At 41.6% G+C, this 19,890-nt stretch overlaps 2 protein-coding genes across 2 annotated transcripts in view; one reads left to right on the top strand and one right to left on the bottom strand.

The window, feature by feature from the left end:
• Window positions 1–19,890, top strand: part of WRNIP1 (WRN helicase interacting protein 1) — a 170,503-nt gene that overhangs the window by 114,327 nt on the left and 36,286 nt on the right. The gene's annotated exons all lie outside the window — the stretch shown is intronic.
• Window positions 1–19,890, bottom strand: part of LOC308593582 (uncharacterized protein) — a 37,145-nt gene that overhangs the window by 11,812 nt on the left and 5,443 nt on the right. Inside the window, exons 8-16 of the mRNA XM_081206044.1 lie at window positions 17,586–17,979; window positions 12,547–12,551; window positions 11,301–11,474; window positions 10,442–10,489; window positions 8,718–8,855; window positions 7,426–7,543; window positions 5,776–5,918; window positions 4,494–4,661; window positions 1,130–1,532 (exon numbers count right to left, since the gene is read on the bottom strand). Coding sequence (XP_081062170.1) covers window positions 1,130–1,532; window positions 4,494–4,661; window positions 5,776–5,918; window positions 7,426–7,543; window positions 8,718–8,855; window positions 10,442–10,489; window positions 11,301–11,474; window positions 12,547–12,551; window positions 17,586–17,979 — 1,591 coding nt within the window. The remainder of the gene's footprint in view (window positions 1–1,129; window positions 1,533–4,493; window positions 4,662–5,775; window positions 5,919–7,425; window positions 7,544–8,717; window positions 8,856–10,441; window positions 10,490–11,300; window positions 11,475–12,546; window positions 12,552–17,585; window positions 17,980–19,890) is intronic.

The following is a 19,890-nucleotide window of genomic DNA, read 5'->3' as shown; positions in this document are numbered from 1 at the left end:
GGTGAGATGATGAATATATAAAATAAATAGGAGTGTTGTCAATTATTTTAATTGAAGTGGGCTGCAGTCCGTGTCATGTAGCACAGGGAGAGAGGATAAGAGCTTTTAAAATACTATTGTTTTGCATAGTGGAAACGTACCACATTTTTCCGTGTATAACACGCCCCCATGTATAAGACGCCCCTATTTTGGTGGACTCAAAATTTAGAAAATTGGGGGAGATTGCCCAGAATTGTTGAGCTTTTTGGGGGGAGGATTGGAGGAATGCCAAAGCTATTGAGCTTTTTTGGAGGGCGATTGCCCATTGCCCACAGTTTTTAAGTTGTTTCGGGAGAGGGGGTTTAACGATAAACACTCATCCACCGGAACAACGAAAACAACCACTCACACTGCAGAAGAAAATCTTCTGCCCGCATGCCGAAAGCAACAGCAAATCGCCTGCCCAGTTGACGAGGCAGCACCAAATTTAGAGCAACCCTTGATGCTGCAACCAATCATCAGCCAAAATGGCCGCTGAAATGCTCCGTGCCAGCGACCAATCCCATGTCCCCACTCAGCACTACCCATGTATAAGACGACCCCCAATTTGAGAGATTCTTTTATCTGTAGAAAAGCTCATCCAATACACGGAAAAGTACAGTAATTTTCTAAAATAAATTTATTGATTTAAAATCCATGTTTTACAGACAATGATGACTGGCATTTAGAGAAGAATTAAGAATGTTATGCTGCACACTCTTGTCATGTACAGAGACAGATTTGGGCAACAGAAGGAAGGCAGAAAAGCTTATATAGGTTATGCCTAAAACAGCATGAGGCCTAAATGTGAGGTCTATGGCATTTCAGCCTGCTCTTAAGCATTTATATTCAGATTGGTCCAACCTTTTTGGACCAATGAGGACATTTGGAATTTTGAGAAACTGCTATGGTGCCAATCACAAAATGGCTGCCATGGGGCGTGTGGCATGACACAAAATGGCTGTTGGCAGAGGAGAGAAAGAGAGGCAAATCCAGTGTCAACATTAACTTGGGAGGAAGGGCAAGAAGTTCTCTTATGCATTTTTTATTTTTGAGGGTGTGTTTACCATGGGATGTACTGGTAGGTTCATTACATTGGCAACCACATTCTATGGAGAAGAGAATCTGCCCAAGAAGAGGGTGTTTTTTGTTGCCTTGTGCTTGATAAAGAAGATAAAAGGATGGTTTGCTTCGAATTTTATGGGCTTCTGAGATGACCTTATTACAATGGTGGCTGCTGAGGCAGCTGCTGCCTCAGTGCCCTCTTCATTGATCTCCACAAAGGACTTGTGATACACCTCTGACAAAGCCAAGTCGCCTTTTTTTGACATTCCCAAGAAGTTAGCTTGGCCTGGAATGAAAGCATCCTTCATCCCCATACTGCTTAGGGTGGACTTGAGGTCGAAACTCTCTTCCAGTTTGATCCTTGGTAAGTGAAGCTCCACCTTCCTTTTCTGCATCATATCCGAACTCGTCCATATCGACAATCTCTCATATGTTAGTTCTTTTTCCAGCTGTGGTTGTATAATAAAGCAAGTTAGACAGCAAAATTAAAACAAAAGTGACTCTTAAAAACAACAACCCTACAACCAGTAACTCTTCTCACCACAAAGTTATGAGGGCTTTCAAAACAGCCTGCTGTTTACTTTGCTAGGGAATGTGATGCAAGGAGAAAAGGCAAGTGATGTGGGACATAAAATAATGTGTGAAGACTGGGAAAGGTTGTGGAGGAAAGGGGTCAAGTTCACTGCATGTACTGTTAGAGGGGGATTTTCCACTGGTGGCAGATGACAGAAGACCGTGACACCACGAGACCGGTGTAAAACCAAATCAAATAAGGACTTTATTTCAAAACAACAAACAGCAAAGCTTGTGGGTGTTTTTCCTGCAGGCAGAGTTCAAACTGCAGCTTTTCTCTTTTTGTAGCCATGGTCAGCTGCAACCAATGAGCCCAGAGCTCACAAAAACTGTTCTTAAAGGTACAAACATCTTTACTGTTTCTGTGCAGAATGTTTCTTTCCCAACATGTACAGTGTTAAAGGAAAATATTATGAAAATGATGTATAGATGGTATTTAACCCCTGTAAAATTAGCAAAGATATATCACAATAGTGATAATCTATGTTGGAAATGTAAAGAAAAAGAAGGTACCTTTTATCATATGTGGTGGACCTGCCCCAAGGTGAAAGACTTCTGGGAGAAGATTTATAATGAATTGAAAAAAATGTTGAAATATACATTTATTAAGAAACCAGAGGCCTTTCTTCTTGGAACAACAGGTTTGGAATTGCCCAAGAAAGATGTTAGATTGTTTTTGTATGCCACAACTGCAGCTAGAATTTTGTTAGCCAAGAATTGGAAAACACAAGAAGTGCCAATACTGGAGGAATGGCAGATGAAGATGATGGACTTTGCGGAGCTAGCCGACCTCATCGGAAGAGTCCGCGACCAGAAGGAGGAGGAGCACCAGGAGGAATGGAGGAAATTCAAAGACTATTTAGTTAAATATGCTAAGATAATTTAAATAGGAATATCTGCAAACACCAGATAGGCTTAGGATTTAAATATGTGATGTTATAGAATAACATGTTTAAATTTAATATGAAAAGAAAGAAAGACATTAATTGATTAAGTAAATTGCATGAGAAATTTGTTTTGGAAAACTGTTACAATGATATATTTTTAAACTCAACCAGGGGGATTCGAGGAAGTCATGTAACAATGTTATTAAGAGTGGAATAATTACAGTTAGGATTTATGTTTGTTTGTTTGTTTGTTTGTTTATAAATTTTGGAAAATCAATAAAATTTTTGAAAAAAGAAAATAAAAGGCATTTCCAAGCTTGAAGAGCCCATAGTGCTTTCACCACCCTAATCTACCCCCAAATCTGGCCACTGTATCTGCAACCCACTCTTGTCGCTGCTAAATACATACGGTTACTGCATGTTATTTTCTTTCGTTTTTCTTTTAAAATTAGGTGATTATGCTCACAATGCAACAAGCCCTTCTATGCTGACTCATATACAGTTGTACCTTGGAAGTCGAATGGAATCCATTCCAGAAGTCCGTTCGACTTCCAAAACATTCGCAAACCAAAGCACGGCTTCTGATTGGCTGCGGAAAGCTCCTGCAGCCAATCAGAAGCCACAGAAGCCCCGTCGGACATTCGGCTTCCAAAAGAACATTCGCAAACCAGAACAATCACTTCTGGGTTTGCGACATTTGGGAGCCAAAAGATCCGAGTTCCAGGGCGTTTGGGATCCAAGGTACGACTGTATGCACTTGAGATTAAGCCCCACTGATCACAATGGGAGTTACTTCTGAGTAAACAAGCAAAAAATTGTACTTTCGTGGACTTGGGCTAGCCTGTGGTTTATAAGGCTCCATCACATTCACACCTTACATTTAAAGCACATGGCTCCCCCCCCCCCAAAGAAACCTGGGAACTGTAGTTCATTAAGAGTGCAGGGAACTGTTGCTCTTTGGGAATAACCTGCAGTTCCCAGGATCCTTTGGGGGAAGTCATGTAGTGATCAGGTGGGATTGTTATGAGGAATTATAACAATAGAGTAAGCCATCTGTGTCAGCAATGAAAGCATTGCGTTGACTGGGTTTAAACTATTTTGATACGTTTTTTGATCAATCCACACCTCTGCATCCCTGTTCCATTTCTCTGGCTTGACAAGTCACGTACACAGCCAGGTGCCAGTTGCTGCATCATGCATCCTGGGCTGTGAAAGATAGTGGACAGCTTCTTTGAAGTAGCCTTTCCAATATGTTAATCTCAGGATGTTGATCTTAGGGCCTGGAAATAGTTTCACAGGAAGGTGATAAAGATGCCTATCTCCTTGCCATCCTTCTATCCTCTCCTGTTTACTCCTGTTTGTGATCTCCGGAGTTTCTCTAGTCCTCTTTTATTTACTCTCAGATTATGTATGCATGCTCAGAGTAGTCTTTGTAGTCAAAAGAATTTCTTTTGATCTGACTTTGTCCCCACGTGGGGTTTGTTGAAATGCTCAGAAGAAATCTGATTGGTTCTTACGAACACTCTGTAAAAAGTTCTTTTGTGAATAAAACGACCTGGGCTGAAGGGTGGAGACAGATATTATTATACGCACCCTTCCCAGAGTCTTGCTAGTTCAAGCCTCTGTGTGTACTCTTATTAATCAGAGTTCAATCCTTCCTTTACTTTGAGAATGCCTCAAAATCATGTGCTTTAAATGTATGGAGGTGGATGTGACAATGCGGGAAAAATCAGACAATGTTTTGTGCATCTATCTCTGTTTATATAAATCAGGGCTGAGGAAATTGTGGTCCTCTATGTGCTAGTGAACTACAACCCCCCACCCCATCATCTCTGTCCAAATGTTGTCCAGGAACATTTTGGAGGCTCACAGATTTCCCCACCCCTGATTTATTTAGGGATGAAATGAAATGTCTAACAGTCTCTGGAGACATGAAAGCAAGTGTTTTACCATTTCCAGACCAGTCGACTCATCTTCGATGTCGTCTGGAAGCATGATGAACATGCTGACATCATTGTTCTCGTATGGGAGCTCAAGAATACGAACCCTCAGGATATCAATGTAGAAGGTTGGCAATGTACCTTTTAGAAACATCATTTGCACAGGCTTTGACTGGGTCTGTAATAAAAAACACATGCGATCCTTTTCCCAACTGAAATGAACTGCCATTCAGATGTGTCAGAGACCAAGAAGCTTGAAGCATTAAAACTAAATAAAGGGCCTTTCTCTCTCAAACACGGGCAACTTCCCACCCCACCCCTCATTACTTTTCTTTGGGGGGGGTTGTTATGAGAATGGGAACAATGGAATAGTGTTGTTTCCACCAGGGGACAGCACTGAAAAGCTAAAAACAAGCACTCGTATCTAAACCTGGTTTTCCTAACGTATTTGGACACATGACACTCTACTTTTTTATGTTCATAATGTTTTATTAAAAATGGGACACCAGGTGGCACTACAGAACAACCAGCAGTAGGGAGACAGTGTTTTGATGGGGGGGGGGACAAAGGTAAGAAACACTTTGATTTACAAGTATGCCCTGTTTTAGAATGATGTACCTGGTATCATTCTAATTACATTAAACAGGGCGATGTAGATCTAGCCCTGGGCAATCTGAGGTGGCTTTAGATTAGTCCAAAAGGTGCAGAGGGAGTGTGGTTGAGTGGGTGACATCAGGGTTTTCTGCTGCGCTGGTAATTCTTTGGATAGCAATGAGAGCAGCTGCTGGTGCACAGTCCTTCTGTGTTTGAATCCTACTTGTTTCACTATATTTTGTTTTGCTCCTGGCCACTTTAATTCAGAGTGTTATATCATCACATGTTTATTTCCCCCCAACCAAGTTTCACCATCATATTAGTAGCAATTAAGGTAGGCATAAGTCACAATGCCAGATTTAAGCAGAATTCGTTACAGTAGCAACTTTGTAAGTTTAATAAGAATAAAGCCACAATCTAAAACACGCTTTACCTGGGAGCAAGCCCTCATTGAAATCAGTAGGACTTACGTCTGGATAGACATGTTTAGAATTGCACTGTAGCTTTTCAAGAGATACACTCAATTAACGACAACACTTTCAAACCAAGAATAAACCCACAATTCTCTTTCTTAATATAAACATTTAGTGGTTTTCCTTGTGCACAGAGCTCTGAATAATTTTACAGAGAATTGATACCAGCAGAATGTGTCATATTCATGGAAAAACACACCTTTTATTTTATTAACACATGCGTACCTTATTCAGTCTGAAAGGCTTCTCAGTAGTGTTTGCTTTCTCAAATCTTTTTTCCCACTTTCCTTTGAAGTAAATGGCATTTACTATGACCAGTGCTGTTTGAGCACCAACCGAATCTTTAGGCAGAAGATTCTTGATTTTGTCTTTTGGAAAACAGAAGGGTGTTGTTAATGTATTGGCATCCCAGTGTTGCTATACAAATAGGATATGGCTCTAAAAGGAATGGTGTTCTGAGCCAAGCCTAGGAGTCGCTCATCTGAACTCTTTCCCAGTTCTTCTATAAATCTCACGACTGCTTCCCCCATGACTTGTGGGGTGCTTCAGGTGAAATGGAAAAGTGAATTTCTGTCATTAAAGCACCTTGCTTTTCCCAGACCCAGGCTCTAGCTGGCTGATTCACCTGCATGAATATTACTTGGAGCTGTAAAGGGGAAGCAGCTAGCATGATGGGAACCAATTATTAAGCCATTACAGGGAGAAACTAAATAGAACAAATGGATTTCAATATTTAAGCAGCTAGGGATTGCACATTATGCCCAGAAAGTCAGTTCTTTTTTTAAAAAAAACTCAGAAAAATGTGTCGGTTTCTCAAATACATTTACATTGGAATTGCACATGGTTTCCTGTACAAATGGGACGATTTGGATGTAGAACTAGCTTTAGCAAACCTCAGTTTCATGCGCTTCCCTTGCCCCCGGTGTACCTCCAAGGAGGAGTTAAGAAGTTTTTATTTAGATTACTGCAACTTGCTGTATCAACTAAACTCAGACAAGCAGAGATCTTTAGTTGAAACATAAACTACACTTTTTGAAGCTGACTTGTTTCAGCTGACTATAGTTAAGATTAACCATGGTTCAGGGTTTGGCTAACACACTAATCCACGGTTAATCCCAATTGGAAGTGCAAGCTTCTGATCTCACAGGTGCATCAGAGAAGATGGGGGTGGACAAACCAGGGCCGCCTTACCCATAGGCGCTAGGGGTGTGGGGCACCCGGACGCTGGGCTCTCAGGGGCGCCAGGCCAAGAGTCCGGGGCCCAAGAGTTGAGTCCGGGGAAGAACCCGCCCTTCAGTTGGAGCACCGCGGCGGGCTCTTCTGCTGCGCACGGCTCTGCGCTGCAAGTTCGGGGGCAACCGGACCAACAAGATGCTGAGGCGGCTGGCTGGCTCCGCCCTCCTGTGCGCCTGGGACTGGGCAACCTGGGGGGGGGGCATCGGGCGGATCTTTGCACCCTGGTGCCGCATATGCTTAAGACAGCCCTGGGAGAAACCCAAGATTTGCTGTAGCCCTTTCTCATAACGCTCATCAAGGGTATCCTCCAGATGTTTAAGATTAAAACACATGTCATCCCTGACCACTGGACATGCTGTCTAGAGGTGATGAAGCATTTTCAGGGGACCAGAACTGGGCCATTCTATCCCTCTATAGAAATCAGAATCCAGTTTTCAAGCCTGGAGATACGGTGGATTTTGTAAATCTTTAATTAACTTTAAAACTGTTTTCTCTGCTTTTCTTGTAGCTTAGGGTTTATTCCCTTGACTGCCTAAGTGGTTCTAAGGACATTAAGACTCAAGGACAGGTCTGGAACTGAGCATTCAGTGGAGTAATACTTGGAATTACAGTCTGCAGTGGCTGAATAAATAAGCTTACTGTCAGTTTGTTTTTGAACCCAAACGTTGATCTGGTCTCTGACTTGTTCTGCAGCATTCAAAAAATCAACCGGTTGTAGTTCTGCATGATAGTACTTCTTAGTGAGCTGAAGGTACTCCTGAAAATTATTGGGGCAAAAATATAAATTGTTATGAGTTTCTCTCTTTTTGGGGAAGGGGGAAGGGGGAGGTAGGTTGCATGCAGAGACCCTTCTAACCCCTGGATGCAGAAAGTGTCAAAATAGAAGACAGCTTTCTATTAAGGTGATAGCCTGGGTGATGGGTCATTGGGGGAACAAAGGAAGTGGATTTGGGTGAGGCAGCAAATGGGTGCCCACCCCTGTCCCTCAACTGGCTGGTAGAAAAAGACAAAGATGAGAGCTGAGAGTCTGCAGTGATGTGGGCCAGATATAAACCAGCAAGCTGAGAGAATGCGGAGAGACAAGACCAATGTTTGATTTTGGTTTGAATTTAAGGCAGAAGTTTTATACAATCTGAAGAGAAACCAAAATGTCTAAGGTTGCGGCTATGAGAAAAACATGACCCATAGGTGTAGCTGTCAACTTTTCCCTTTTCTTGGGAGGAATCCTATTCGGAATAAGGGAATTTCCCTTAAAAAAAGGGAAACGTTGACAGCTATGCCCATGGGGTGTTGATGCTGTGAACCCCTCCATTTTAGGCTAAGGTTGCAATATGCGTAAATAAACCATATAGCATAAAGACGCCACAGTCTGTGCAGTGCCTCATTTCCAAAGGTAACACAACCCCTGGAATCTCCAGAATCTCACACCGCTCAGAGATTGGGGTGGTGTGCAATCCACATATGGATTCACCACAGAGCAGGATATCAGACTGCAGTGGAAACTCAGGTTAGAATCCGGACTCATTTGTGGCTGCTACTCATTGTCTTTGGAAAGCCCAACCTACTTTACAGAATGGTTGTAAACACAAAAAATGAATAAATCCATATATATCATTCTGAGATCCTTGTAAGAAAAGCAGGATACAAACATGTTGAATAAAAGCAAATGTTTAAATTGGCATTGTGAAATTATTACTGTGGAAAAACAGATCTATAAATAAGCACCACAAAAAAATGTATATTAAATTCAATAATGATGACCCTCTAGCTCAGTATTATTGCATCATATACCGCATACAACACTTTCAGTTTTTCTTAGCACCATATTATCTAATTATACTGTGTGGAAGTAATCTTTGTGATTAGAACTATATTTTTATATATGTAACTATTTTCAAGTGAAACATGGTGGCTTAGTATAAAATACTCACGCTGTTAAAATCGAAAGTCTTTTCTCCATATACTCTATTAGCAGTTTTCAGCAGGTAGGTGTTATTGGGTTGGTTGATTTTAGAAATCAGTTCCTGGAATTGACTGTTGATGGTTTCATCTTTGCTGAGTCCTGGTTCCTTTACAGGGAGACACGATTGCATATAAAAATCTCATTTGCATTAGAGTCGATGGTACTGCATAGGTAGATAACAATTCCAAATAATCATACCTTGAAAGTCGAACGGAATCCATTCTGGAAGTCCGTTTGGCTTCCAAAATGTTTGGAAACCAAAGCACGGCTTCTGATTGGCTGCAGGAGACTCCTGCAGCCAATCGGAAGCCGCAGAAGCCCCGTTGGGTGCTCCTCTTCCAAAAGAACATTTGAAAACCGGAACACTCACTTTCGGGTTTTGATCGTTCAGGAACTGATTTGTTCAGGTGTTTAAGATCCAAGGTATGACTGTAGCAGTTTAGTTGGGGGTGGGGATTTGCCAGCGGAAAATTGAATGATTGCCATTTGTGATTAATTTAGTCTAAGAATCAGCAACTGGAGGCTCCAGGGCCAAATCCAGCCTTGCTTGACATCATTTTAGGGTAAATAGTGTGAAGGTCTGCCTCACCTTGTTCAGAATGACAATCATGCAAAACTAGTTGCTGCCCAGAGTTTAGCTTTTCTCTTCCATCCTCCTTTGGAAAATGACTAAACTTTAGTATGCTCAATGCAATAATTTATACTATGTTCTAATTAACATATGTTATGTTTTATGTTATGTTGTTATGTTATGTTATGTTATGTTATGTTATGTTATGTTATGTTATGTTATGTTATGTTATATGTTATGTTATATATTATGTTCTGCTTGAACTGGTTATGTTGTACGGATGCCTGATTATCATCTTCCAGAAGAACTATTTCATTCCAAACTTAAAAATGGAAAGTGCATTTGTTGCTGGTGGTCAACAAGAGGTTTAAAGACTCACTCAAGGCAAATCTTTGTTAAAATGTAATATAAACACCGATAATTGGGAAACACTGGCCTGCAAGTGCTCCAATTGGAGAACAGCCTTTACCAAAGGTGTCATGGGCTTTGAAGACACTCCAACTCAGGATGCAAGGGAGAAACATGCTAAGAAGAAGGCACATTTGGCAAACCCTCACCATGATCAGCTCCCGCCCAGAAACCTATGTCCCTACTGTGGAAGGACATGTGGATCCAGAATTGGCCTCCACAGTCACTTACGGAATCACTGCTAAGATAAGGTTACCAGACATCCCCATTTCCCGGGAACAGTCCCCAGATTTACAGATCAGTCGCCTGACAAAATCCACTGAATTTGACTGAAGTTGAAAAGTGTCCCCAGAGTCATTGGAAAAATACCTGGTAACCTTATGCTGAGACTGCGTTCATGGGAGACAATCTTACTCAGTTACAAGTGATTGCCAAAGAAGAAGATGGAGAAATTTAATTTTATTTGCATTTGAATGAGAAGCTACCTAACTCCCACTTGTCCAACCAATATGCTAACCTGAACACAGCTATCCTTCAAAATGTCCACATCTCCAAATTTTGCAATGCAGCTCTTCAAAGTGTACAAAAACACAGATGTTGGAGGGGTTGTAAATTTCATAGGACTGCTGCCTTACCAGTAAATCCCATGGAAGGCAACATAACTTACTTCCAGAGTGTTTAGGATTGCCAAACCTGTTATAGAATGATATTACCTGTGAAGGCCTTTCAGACTCTTCTGATGATGCATTGAAACGAAGCACCTGTAAGCAGCGTTGTAAAGATTTATTTTTAAGATAATTACATAAAACAGATACATACAATAATTTCTTAGTAATTCAGCAATTGAACCTAGACTGATAAAATATTTACATGGCATTCAAGATTACGACCAGCTTGTTTTCAACACTGAAATGTTTTTCTCAAATCGTAGTTTTAATTCTGACAATTTCAAATTATAGTTTCATTTTCTTCTATGGCTAATCTGTGGATTTGTTTGCACGTGCATGTTGACATTATTAGTATCAGTTGGTTATCTGGTTTCCTATCTTCCTCCTGTTCGTGTACACAACAATGTTCTTCACATCAGTGTTCTTCAATCTTGGGTCCCCAGATTCTGCTGGCCTACAAAACCCATCAACCCCCCAAAAACTTAATCAATGGTTAAGGAAGAAGGTAGTTGTAGTCCAATAACATCTGGGACACCACATTGAAATAAAGCACTTTAACAGATGCCGTATGTTAGAACAGCATTTATTGTACAGTGGTACCTTGGTTCCCGAATGGCTTAGTTGTTGAACAAATCAGCTCCTTAATGCTGCAAACCTGGAAGTGAGTGTTCTGGTTTGTGAATGATTTTTGGAAGCCAAATGTTCTACGCAGCTTCCACAGCTTCCGCTTGAGTGCAAGACGTTCCAGCAGCCAATTGGAAGCCACGCCTTGGTTTCTGAATGGTTTCGGGAGTCGAACGGACTCTCAGAATGGATTAAGTTTGAGAACCAAGGTACCACTGTATCTCCAAACTATGTGCAAGATTGAAATGTGTGATGGTCGCAGACAAATTCAAGAGCCTACCTCAGCCATCTGGCTGGCAGTTCTACCTCTTGCTCCCATGTGGACCATGGCTAGAACAGATGTGATGCTCCAAGGAGAAAAGAAAATATTGCCTTCAGATGACTGGATCAGCTTTTTGTAAAGATCTAGAAGAAAGCTGCCGTTGGCTACTGAGAGGGAGTCCATTACTGCAACCTGTGAAAAATGCAATAGACAGGACAAATCATTGCTCTGACAAAACAAGCGTTTCTTTCTTTCCCACAAAAATAGCACTTTCATTAGTTCGTCCCAATGTTAGATGCTAAAGCATTCATGCAACTGGATAAAAAATAACCCCACCCCATACATTCCCAATCAATCCATGCACTCTGTATATGACACCTAATCCTAATGTTCTGTAAACCTCACTGAACTCTAGATTTGTTACCACACATAACTTGGCAATATTGGTGCCTTAGGGCCCAATTCTCTGTATGTTAACAAGGAAGAAAGGCTAGCTGTGTTCAGTGGGATTTTCTCCCAAACAATTTTTTAAGTTTGCAGCCCCAATGAAATATTATGTGCTGTGCCTGCAATTTGTATGTTCTTAATAAATTGCAAGTACATTTCCATCAAAGGAAGAATGGATACAAGGACGTATGGAATATACAGAAACTTACTGGAAGAATAAGAAATCAAGACAACAAACTTTTTATAAAAGAATGGAAATGGTTTATTGGGGATTTACAGATAAATTGTAAACAGATAAGAACATTGGCAGGGTTATTGCAATAACCTGCAGTTTTATGAGTATATAGTGGTACCTCGGTTTAAGAACAGTCCAGTTTAAGAACGATTTGGTTTACAAACTCCGCAAAACTGGAAATAGTGTCTTGGTTTGAGAACTTTACCTTGGTCTAAGAATGGAATCCGAACGGTGGAAGGGTACCGGCAGCAGGAGGCCTCATTAGAGAAAGCGCTCCTCGGTTTAAGAATGGTTTCGCTTTAAGAACGGACTTCCAGAACGGATTAAGTTTGTAAACAGGTACTACTGTATATTTAAAGAAGATGAATAAAAAAGCAAATTGAGTTAATTTGGATATGCAGAAGATATTAAAAATAAATTTAAGGAACCACAGAAAGAAGGGGAAGGAAGTCAAGTTTTGAAATGTGAAAATGATTGTAAAATTAGTAAAATTTATAATTCTGAAAAGCATAAATAAAACAAATAAAACAAAAAAATTGCAAGTTCAATGCAGTATACCTTAAGAGAGGTGAAGGAACATACCTGGTCTGTAATACATAGAATTACAGCGCATTAAGTTCATCAAGGAGGTTCTGAAGCAGTTAAAAATCTTTCTTTTGTTTGTTTGATGCAATGTGCAACCATATGTGTTACCACATCCTTTGAAAACCGCCTGAAAATAACTGTCTTGGTAGTTTCTGCCTGCTGTGTGCATGAAGAATGTAGTTGACCTGAGCCGTATGGCAAGACTTCCATGTTATTTATTAGCAATCACCAGCAACCTCTGGTGGTAGCACAGAGAACCTACACGGTGTGGATGATCCATATGGTAAGTTAGACACTTTCTCCTTTGCAGTTGCAGCCAGGGGCAGCCCGAGACATTTTTGCACCTGATGCAAACCACAAAATGGCACCCCCACCCCCCGCCAGGGAAGAAGGGGTGAGTGAAGATCTACATCAGGAACAAAGGGGAAATAAAGATCTACGTTGGGTTCTGCTGCCCTGCGGATCCTGCCGCCTGAGGCACCGTGCCTCACCTTGCCTCATGGGTGCAGCGTGGAGAAGTAGGGTACACAGAGCCTTGCAGTTGGTCCAGTGAGCTCAAGGTCCTTGTATTTTGCAATCTACTGAACAGCAACAGCCTCTCAAGTCATTTGAGAAATTGTGTTGAGAGGCTAGTGGGAGTTTGAAAAGCAGTATGTTGCAGATCATAAATAGCTGTTTGGTCCTATTTGGCACATATGTTTATCCAGGGAGCTGCAGTGGGGACCGTCAGCCCTTACCTAGAATCCCCCTGCATCCCCCCAGAAAAAGCACTCTATCTGTCTGTCTATCTATCTATCTATCTATCTATCTATCTATCTATCTATCTATCTATCTATCTTTGTTCATTTGAAGTTTCACCTTTCTACTTATAATGCCCAAGGGCATCCTGGTCACCCTATATCCTTGCCTAGCATTATCTACTTGACAAATGAAAGCACTGTTGCCAATTGTTTATGCACTTTTAATAAGCAAATTAAATCCTGCTCTTCTGTTATAAGCACAAGGAATATCTGACACTTGCAACATTGCTTTTTCACATTTATAGATAGCAATCTTTTGCCCTTTTCACCCAAGTTTAAGGTTTCGTGGCAAAACAAGTTATACAAGCTTAAAATGTCACAGTACCTGCAGCTGCTACGCTGTTGGCGATTCCTCTGACAGGTTGTGGTGTTTGTGAAGACACAGTTCTGTAGCAATAAATACAGAGCAACCTTCACTTCTCCTCTTTTATATCCTCCATTTCAACACCTTGCCCATCCTCTCTGCCTCTATCAACTGACAGCATTGTCTGCTGCGAAGCTGAAAGACTGTCAGCTACGTTGTATTATCAGAGCTATTACTAAACTATTTTATTTGTTTGTTATAAGAGCAGTTCTGCATTAGTCTGAAAGAGGAAAAAGTTCTTCAAATAACACATTTAGAGATCAAACCTATAGCAAGATCTGCTGGAATGAGAGGGTTGGAATCTAGTGAATATCCAGTTGACCTGGGAGGTTCCTGGCACAGTCAGACTAAACCAGATTAGATCCCTCATCTTTGGCACAGTCAGAGAGATATGTCAACATATCTCCTCTATCCAAGCTCAGATGGGACAAAGCAAATCGTAAACTGGCATAAGGCTTGGGAAAGGGGCATTCTGGGGTTGGACCAGAGAGGGTGTGGTTAGGCTTGATCGTAAGCCCATTCAGGTCAGACCTGGAAATCCAGTGTAAATTAAGCTGGCGAAAAAGGTGGTATAACTCAAACACTATTTTAAGGACTGGTTTTCCCTCTGCCAGCCTTAGGCCTGCTCAGCCAGCAGTACTCCCACTACTGAACAGTTTGGATCCACTGTAAATTTACATCAGCTTAACTTATACTGACTTGCTTTACACCAGTGTCTTGTGGATAGGATTGTTCACTTAGTTGGATCAAATGTAGGAATAGGATAGCAAGCTTTGGAATCTCATAGGTAAAGGTAAAGGGACCCCTGACCATTAGGTCCAGTTGTGGCCGACTCTGGGGTTGCGGCGCTCATCTCACTTTATTGGCCGAGGGAGCCGGCGTATAGCTTCCGGGTCATGTGGCCAGCAAGACTAAGCCGCTTCTGGCGAACCAGAGCAGCGCACGGAAACGCCATTTACCTTCCCGCTGGAGCGATACCTATTTATCTACTTGCACTTTGACGTGCTTTTGAACTGCTAGGTTGGCAGGAGCAGGGACCGAGCAATGGGAGCTCACCCCGTCATGGGGATTCGAACCGCCGACCTTCTGATCGGCAAGTCCTAAGCTCTGTGGTTTAACCCACAGTGCCACCTGCACTGGAATCTCATAGAACTCGTCTTTACTGCATGAAATATGGGAATTGGATAGCAAGCTTTGGAAGCTCATAGAACTCCTACTTACTGCATGGAAAATGGCTCCCTGCTATTCAAACCTTGTGTGCTATTTGCTTGCTGGTGCATCCCCCCCAATAATTTTGGGGGGCTGCCCCCCAGTGTTCCCTACTGTCGGGGCAGAGGAAGCTGAGTTGAACGTGGCTTTAGTGACTGGCTCCACGTTCTGCCATGGAAAACTGCATAGCGTGAGACAGGAAGAGCCCTTGGCCTCTGCATTCAGCTCCCTCCCCTGGCTCCTCCTGAAATGTCATGTGACATTGCGCATTGCATGCCATGTGGGTGACATCACCCATCCCCCTCGATCTTTGGTGCAAGTTGGCACCTCTATGTACTGTAGTGGTTTGTATCACAAATCGGTCTGGCATTTCTGAATCTTTCATGAAAAGGAGAACCAGGCTCAACTTAGTTTGGTTTGTAAACACGTATGGAGTTAGGCAAGGGTTCAAGCTGCAAAACTAAGCAACCAGCAAGGTTTCCTAAGAGCCGAACTGAAAAGAGGGGAAGAGGATGGATGCAGGTTTCATTGGCGTGTTGTGGTTTCATCTCCCTCTTCTACACCATCCTCCTTTCAGGCATGACTTAGCTGAAAAGTGGCAAGGCTTGTCTCCAGTACACACCTGCCATTTGGATCCACCATTTTGTTTCAGTTCCCGCGTCTACCAGACATGAAACATTCTGCATTCCTGATGGTGTAGTAAAATTAATTTTATTTGCTATATTACACATTCTGTTTATATATGTACACAAATACATTTCAACATGGGGGGAAATGACAAGTGATCGCCACGCACAATATAAATTACAACCCTACATTTATGGTATTTAATGCAACATTTATACATGAATGCAATGCAATAAATCTTCTTCTTCTTTGTAACCTTTAGGCGCAAGGTGAAATCGTTCCTCTTCAACCAGGTGTTTAGCTGATTAATATCCCATAACACGGGTGGATCTACACGGGGGCGGGGGGGATGCTATAAATAAGTCAGAAATTAGATAGTTGTAACAAATGGGGGGGGGGGGAACTACGGGAAATCATGTATAAAAATGTCCTGCTTTCTGGCATCACCTGGTGTTGCATGTTTATAGAGCATTCAAATAGTTGTTTCTTTACTAATGTAGCCGAGTCCCAAGTTAAATATGTTTTTAGGAAAGGGTTTTTTTGTTTTTATTATGTACCTTGTGTCATGGGTGCCAACTTGAATAAAATATTGGGGGGCAGGTAAGCCCTGCCCCACATAATCACATGATGTAGCACATGCACACCATTTTAATGGCAATGCTCTTTAACTTGGGGGGGCAGCACCTCAAATATTTTATTGGGGGGCTGAAGAGCCCTCGGCCCCAATGAGTTGGCTCCTATGCTTTGTGTTCTTTTATCTTGTATTTTTATGCTACGAACCGTCCCGAGATCTTCATATGAAAAGTGGTATACAAATTTAATAAAATAAATTTGAAAAATATATAATTACTAGGGTGCAGGTCCACTGACAGCCATGGGCTAGTTTTTGTTTTTCTCCCGTCAGCAAGTCTATTGTTGAAAAGGATTGCATCAAGGCCCTGTGTATACCAAACAATGCAATTTAGAAAGAGAAATAGCAAAAAACCCAAGAACCCTAGAGACTATTTTATGCATGGTTTGAGAGTGAGTTGACTTGTTGCTGAGCACATGTCAGCTGTGGCCATATGCACTCCCCCTGCAAGCATAAAGGAAAGACAGGCAAGAACACCATATTTAGACGTAACTTTGAAAAACAGTGCCTCTATTGTGCCACATTCCTGCTGCTGCAAGATCCTTCCTGTTTGCTAAGAGAAAGCTGAAATACTTTAAATTCCCCCCCCCAAAAAAAATTATTAGTTTTGTCTTATAACACATAGACAAAAACACAAAAGAAAAACATTACATTTGACACAACATAAAAACTTAACAATAATAAAAACCCATAAAATAACATAAGAATTTTTTCTTCTTATTCCCTGGTGTATTTACATTGCTAAAAGACTTCCTCAACACCCTCCAATCTGGATTTCATCATATTACATATTTAGCAGTTCCCAATTTCATATTTATAACATCAGCATCTTCTTTCATTACAAACTTCTTAACCTTACTTCTGATTGTCATCCATAACAATCTTTATTATTAATCTTTTTCTATCCCTTAGCTTAATCTGTTACTTCTAGGGATTTCCTAATTACAGTGGTGCCTCGCAAGATGAAAAGAATCCGTTCTGTGATTCTCTTCGTCTAGCGGTTTTTTCGTCTTGCGAAGCAAGCCCATTGACAGATTAGCGGATTAGCGCTATTAGCGCTATTAGCGCTTTTAGCGGCTTTTAGCGGCTTATCTGCTGATCGGATCAGCTGATAAGCGGCTTAGCGGCTTAGAAAAGGGGGGGAACTAGCAGGAACTCGCAAGACATTGTCGTCTTGCGAAGCAAGCCCATAGGAAATTCGTTTTGCGAAGCACCTCCAAAACGGAAAACTTTTTCGTCTAGCGAGTTTTCCGTCTTGCGAGGCATTCGTCTTGCGGGGCACCACTGTATTACAGTAGAATTACTAAATCTTCTTTAAATTTCTTCCAGTCTTCTTGTGTTTCCTCCTCTTTCTGGTTGCGGATTCTTCCAGTCATGTCGAAAGCTGAAATACTTTAAGGGCAACAGAATCTGCCCCAGAAGAGGGTGCTTTTGGTTTCGTTATGCCGGATGAAAAAGAGGAAAGGGTGGTCAGCTGCAAACAAAGTCGCACCCCCAGTACTTCGCCCATCTATAGTAGCACCTGTCGAAGAAGCAGCCTCTGTGCCCTCTTCGTTAATGTCAACAAAGCACTTGTGGAAAACTTGGGACAAAATCAGGTTCCTTTTTTCAGACATTGCAGTGAAATTGGCTTGGCCTACAGTGAAGGCGTCTGTTATCCCCATGCTGGTCAAAGCTGTCTTTAACTCATAGTGATCTTCTAACTGGGTCCTAGGAAGATACACATTTGCTTCAATTTCTTCCATTTCTTCTGGGCTGGTCCACTTGGATAAGGCTTCATAAGTCAATTTATCTTCTAGCTGCAGACACAAAGAAAATCAAACGATCAGTAAGTTGGAAAAGTTATCCAGGTTTGCTAAATTAAATGTACAGCTGTGTTTGAATGTCGTTTTGGGGAATATACACTAAACTGACTGATGAACAGCAAAACACTGCAAGTATTATTATTTCTTGAAGTCCAGGCTAGTTTACAGAGCCTTTCAGCTATGATGCAATGCATTCTTCTAGCACTGAGTGCAATGTCAAAGGTTTTCAACAGTCAACACAGTATATCACAAGATGAAAAATACATGTCTGCAAAAAGAAGAAGTGAAATGGAACAGGATTTTCATCAACAAATATCTATGGTGTTATTAAAGCAGGATATGACTAATTCAGATGAGAAGCTAACACTTGAACAAGCCCAACTGAATACAGTGGTACCTCAGTTTTCAATCGTAATCCGTTCTGGAAGACCATTCGGGTTCCGAAATGTTCGAAAACCGAAAACTCAACACAGAAGCCTCAAAACAGAAAACTCAATAGGGAAAACTCAAAACAGAAGCCGCGGGGCATGTTTGACTTCCGAAAAGTGTCTGAAAACCAAAGCATTTACTTCCAGGTTTACGGAGTTCAGAAACCAAAGCATTCATCAACGGAGACGTTAAAAAACCGAGGTACCACTGTATAAGTCATAATGCCAAGGAGTGGCATTTTACTATAGTTGCTCAAGATAATTTGAAGAAGCAAAGAGCTTTTGCATTAAGAAGGAGAAAGAGGTTGGCTGGAGAGCTGCATGCAGTACAATGGGATAATCTTCAAAAACTTCACACACTCCCCTAGGTAGAGGCATTGATTGTTAAAAGACTCTGGGGATCGTAGCTCTCTGATTAGGGATTTGAACTTGAACTCCTAAGTTCAAGACAGGTACTGTATCCACTTCACCACAAGAACCTAAGCAGAGCTCATCAAGTCTAGAATCCTGTTCTCACAGTGGCTAATCAAATGTCTATGGGGAACCTGAAAGTAGGAAATGAGCCCACCTGTAATTCCCAACAACTTGTTTTTAATGGAAATAGTGCCTCCAAATGTGGTGGTGGTGCATAACTAGCATGGTTAGTAGTTACTGGTTGCCTTATCTCCAATAAATTAATTCAAACATCTTTTAAAGCTGAGACCATATAACACTAGTCCTGAAATCTACATTGGCTCCCAGTACATTTCCAAGCACAATTCAAAGTGTCGGTGCTGACCTTTAAAGCCCTAAATGGCCTCGGCCCAGTATACCTGAAGGAGCATCTCCACCCCCATCGTTCAGCCCGGACACTGAGATCCAGCTCCGAGAACCTTCTGGCGGTTCCCTCATTGCAAGAAGTGAAACTACAGGGAACCAGGCAGAGGGCCTTCTCTGTAGTGGCGCCCGCCCTGTGGAACACCCTCCCATCAGATGTCAAGGAAATAAACAACTATCTGACTTTTAGAAGACATCTGAAGGCAGCCCTGTTTAGGGAAGTTTTTCATGTGTTCCTGATGTCTCTCCCAAATCTTCCAGCATTCTGATTCATTGGATCCCCCAGGTCCAAGTAATATGGGTGGAGGTTTCCCTTTCAACTTTCTCCACGCAACACTGGCTGCCGAAATGATTACACCAAATCTGTATTCTTGGCCCAAACACACGAACGTCTGTTGAGAAATCAGCGTGCAACATCCATATACATCCATCACCTTTAGATGTGTAGAAATGTTCTTTGAATGTTATGAAAGCACACTCATTTGCAAAACCTTCGGAAAGACAAGCTTTTTCTCTCAATGTTCTTGGGTTTTGGATAACTAGAAATGAATTTTCTCTTCTGAGTTTTGTGTGATTCCCCACATGGCATGATGAATGAACCCATTTTCAATACATCAAGGGTCATTTTCAATCAAGACAAAGTTCCAAATCCATATCTTTC

The sequence above is a fragment of the Podarcis bocagei genome (genome assembly GCF_964188305.1).
Source record: "Podarcis bocagei genome assembly, chromosome: 8".
Taxonomy (NCBI): domain Eukaryota; kingdom Metazoa; phylum Chordata; class Lepidosauria; order Squamata; family Lacertidae; genus Podarcis; species Podarcis bocagei.
The sequence above is the reverse complement of the archived record's forward strand: the minus strand, read 5'-3'. Positions and strand labels throughout refer to the sequence as shown.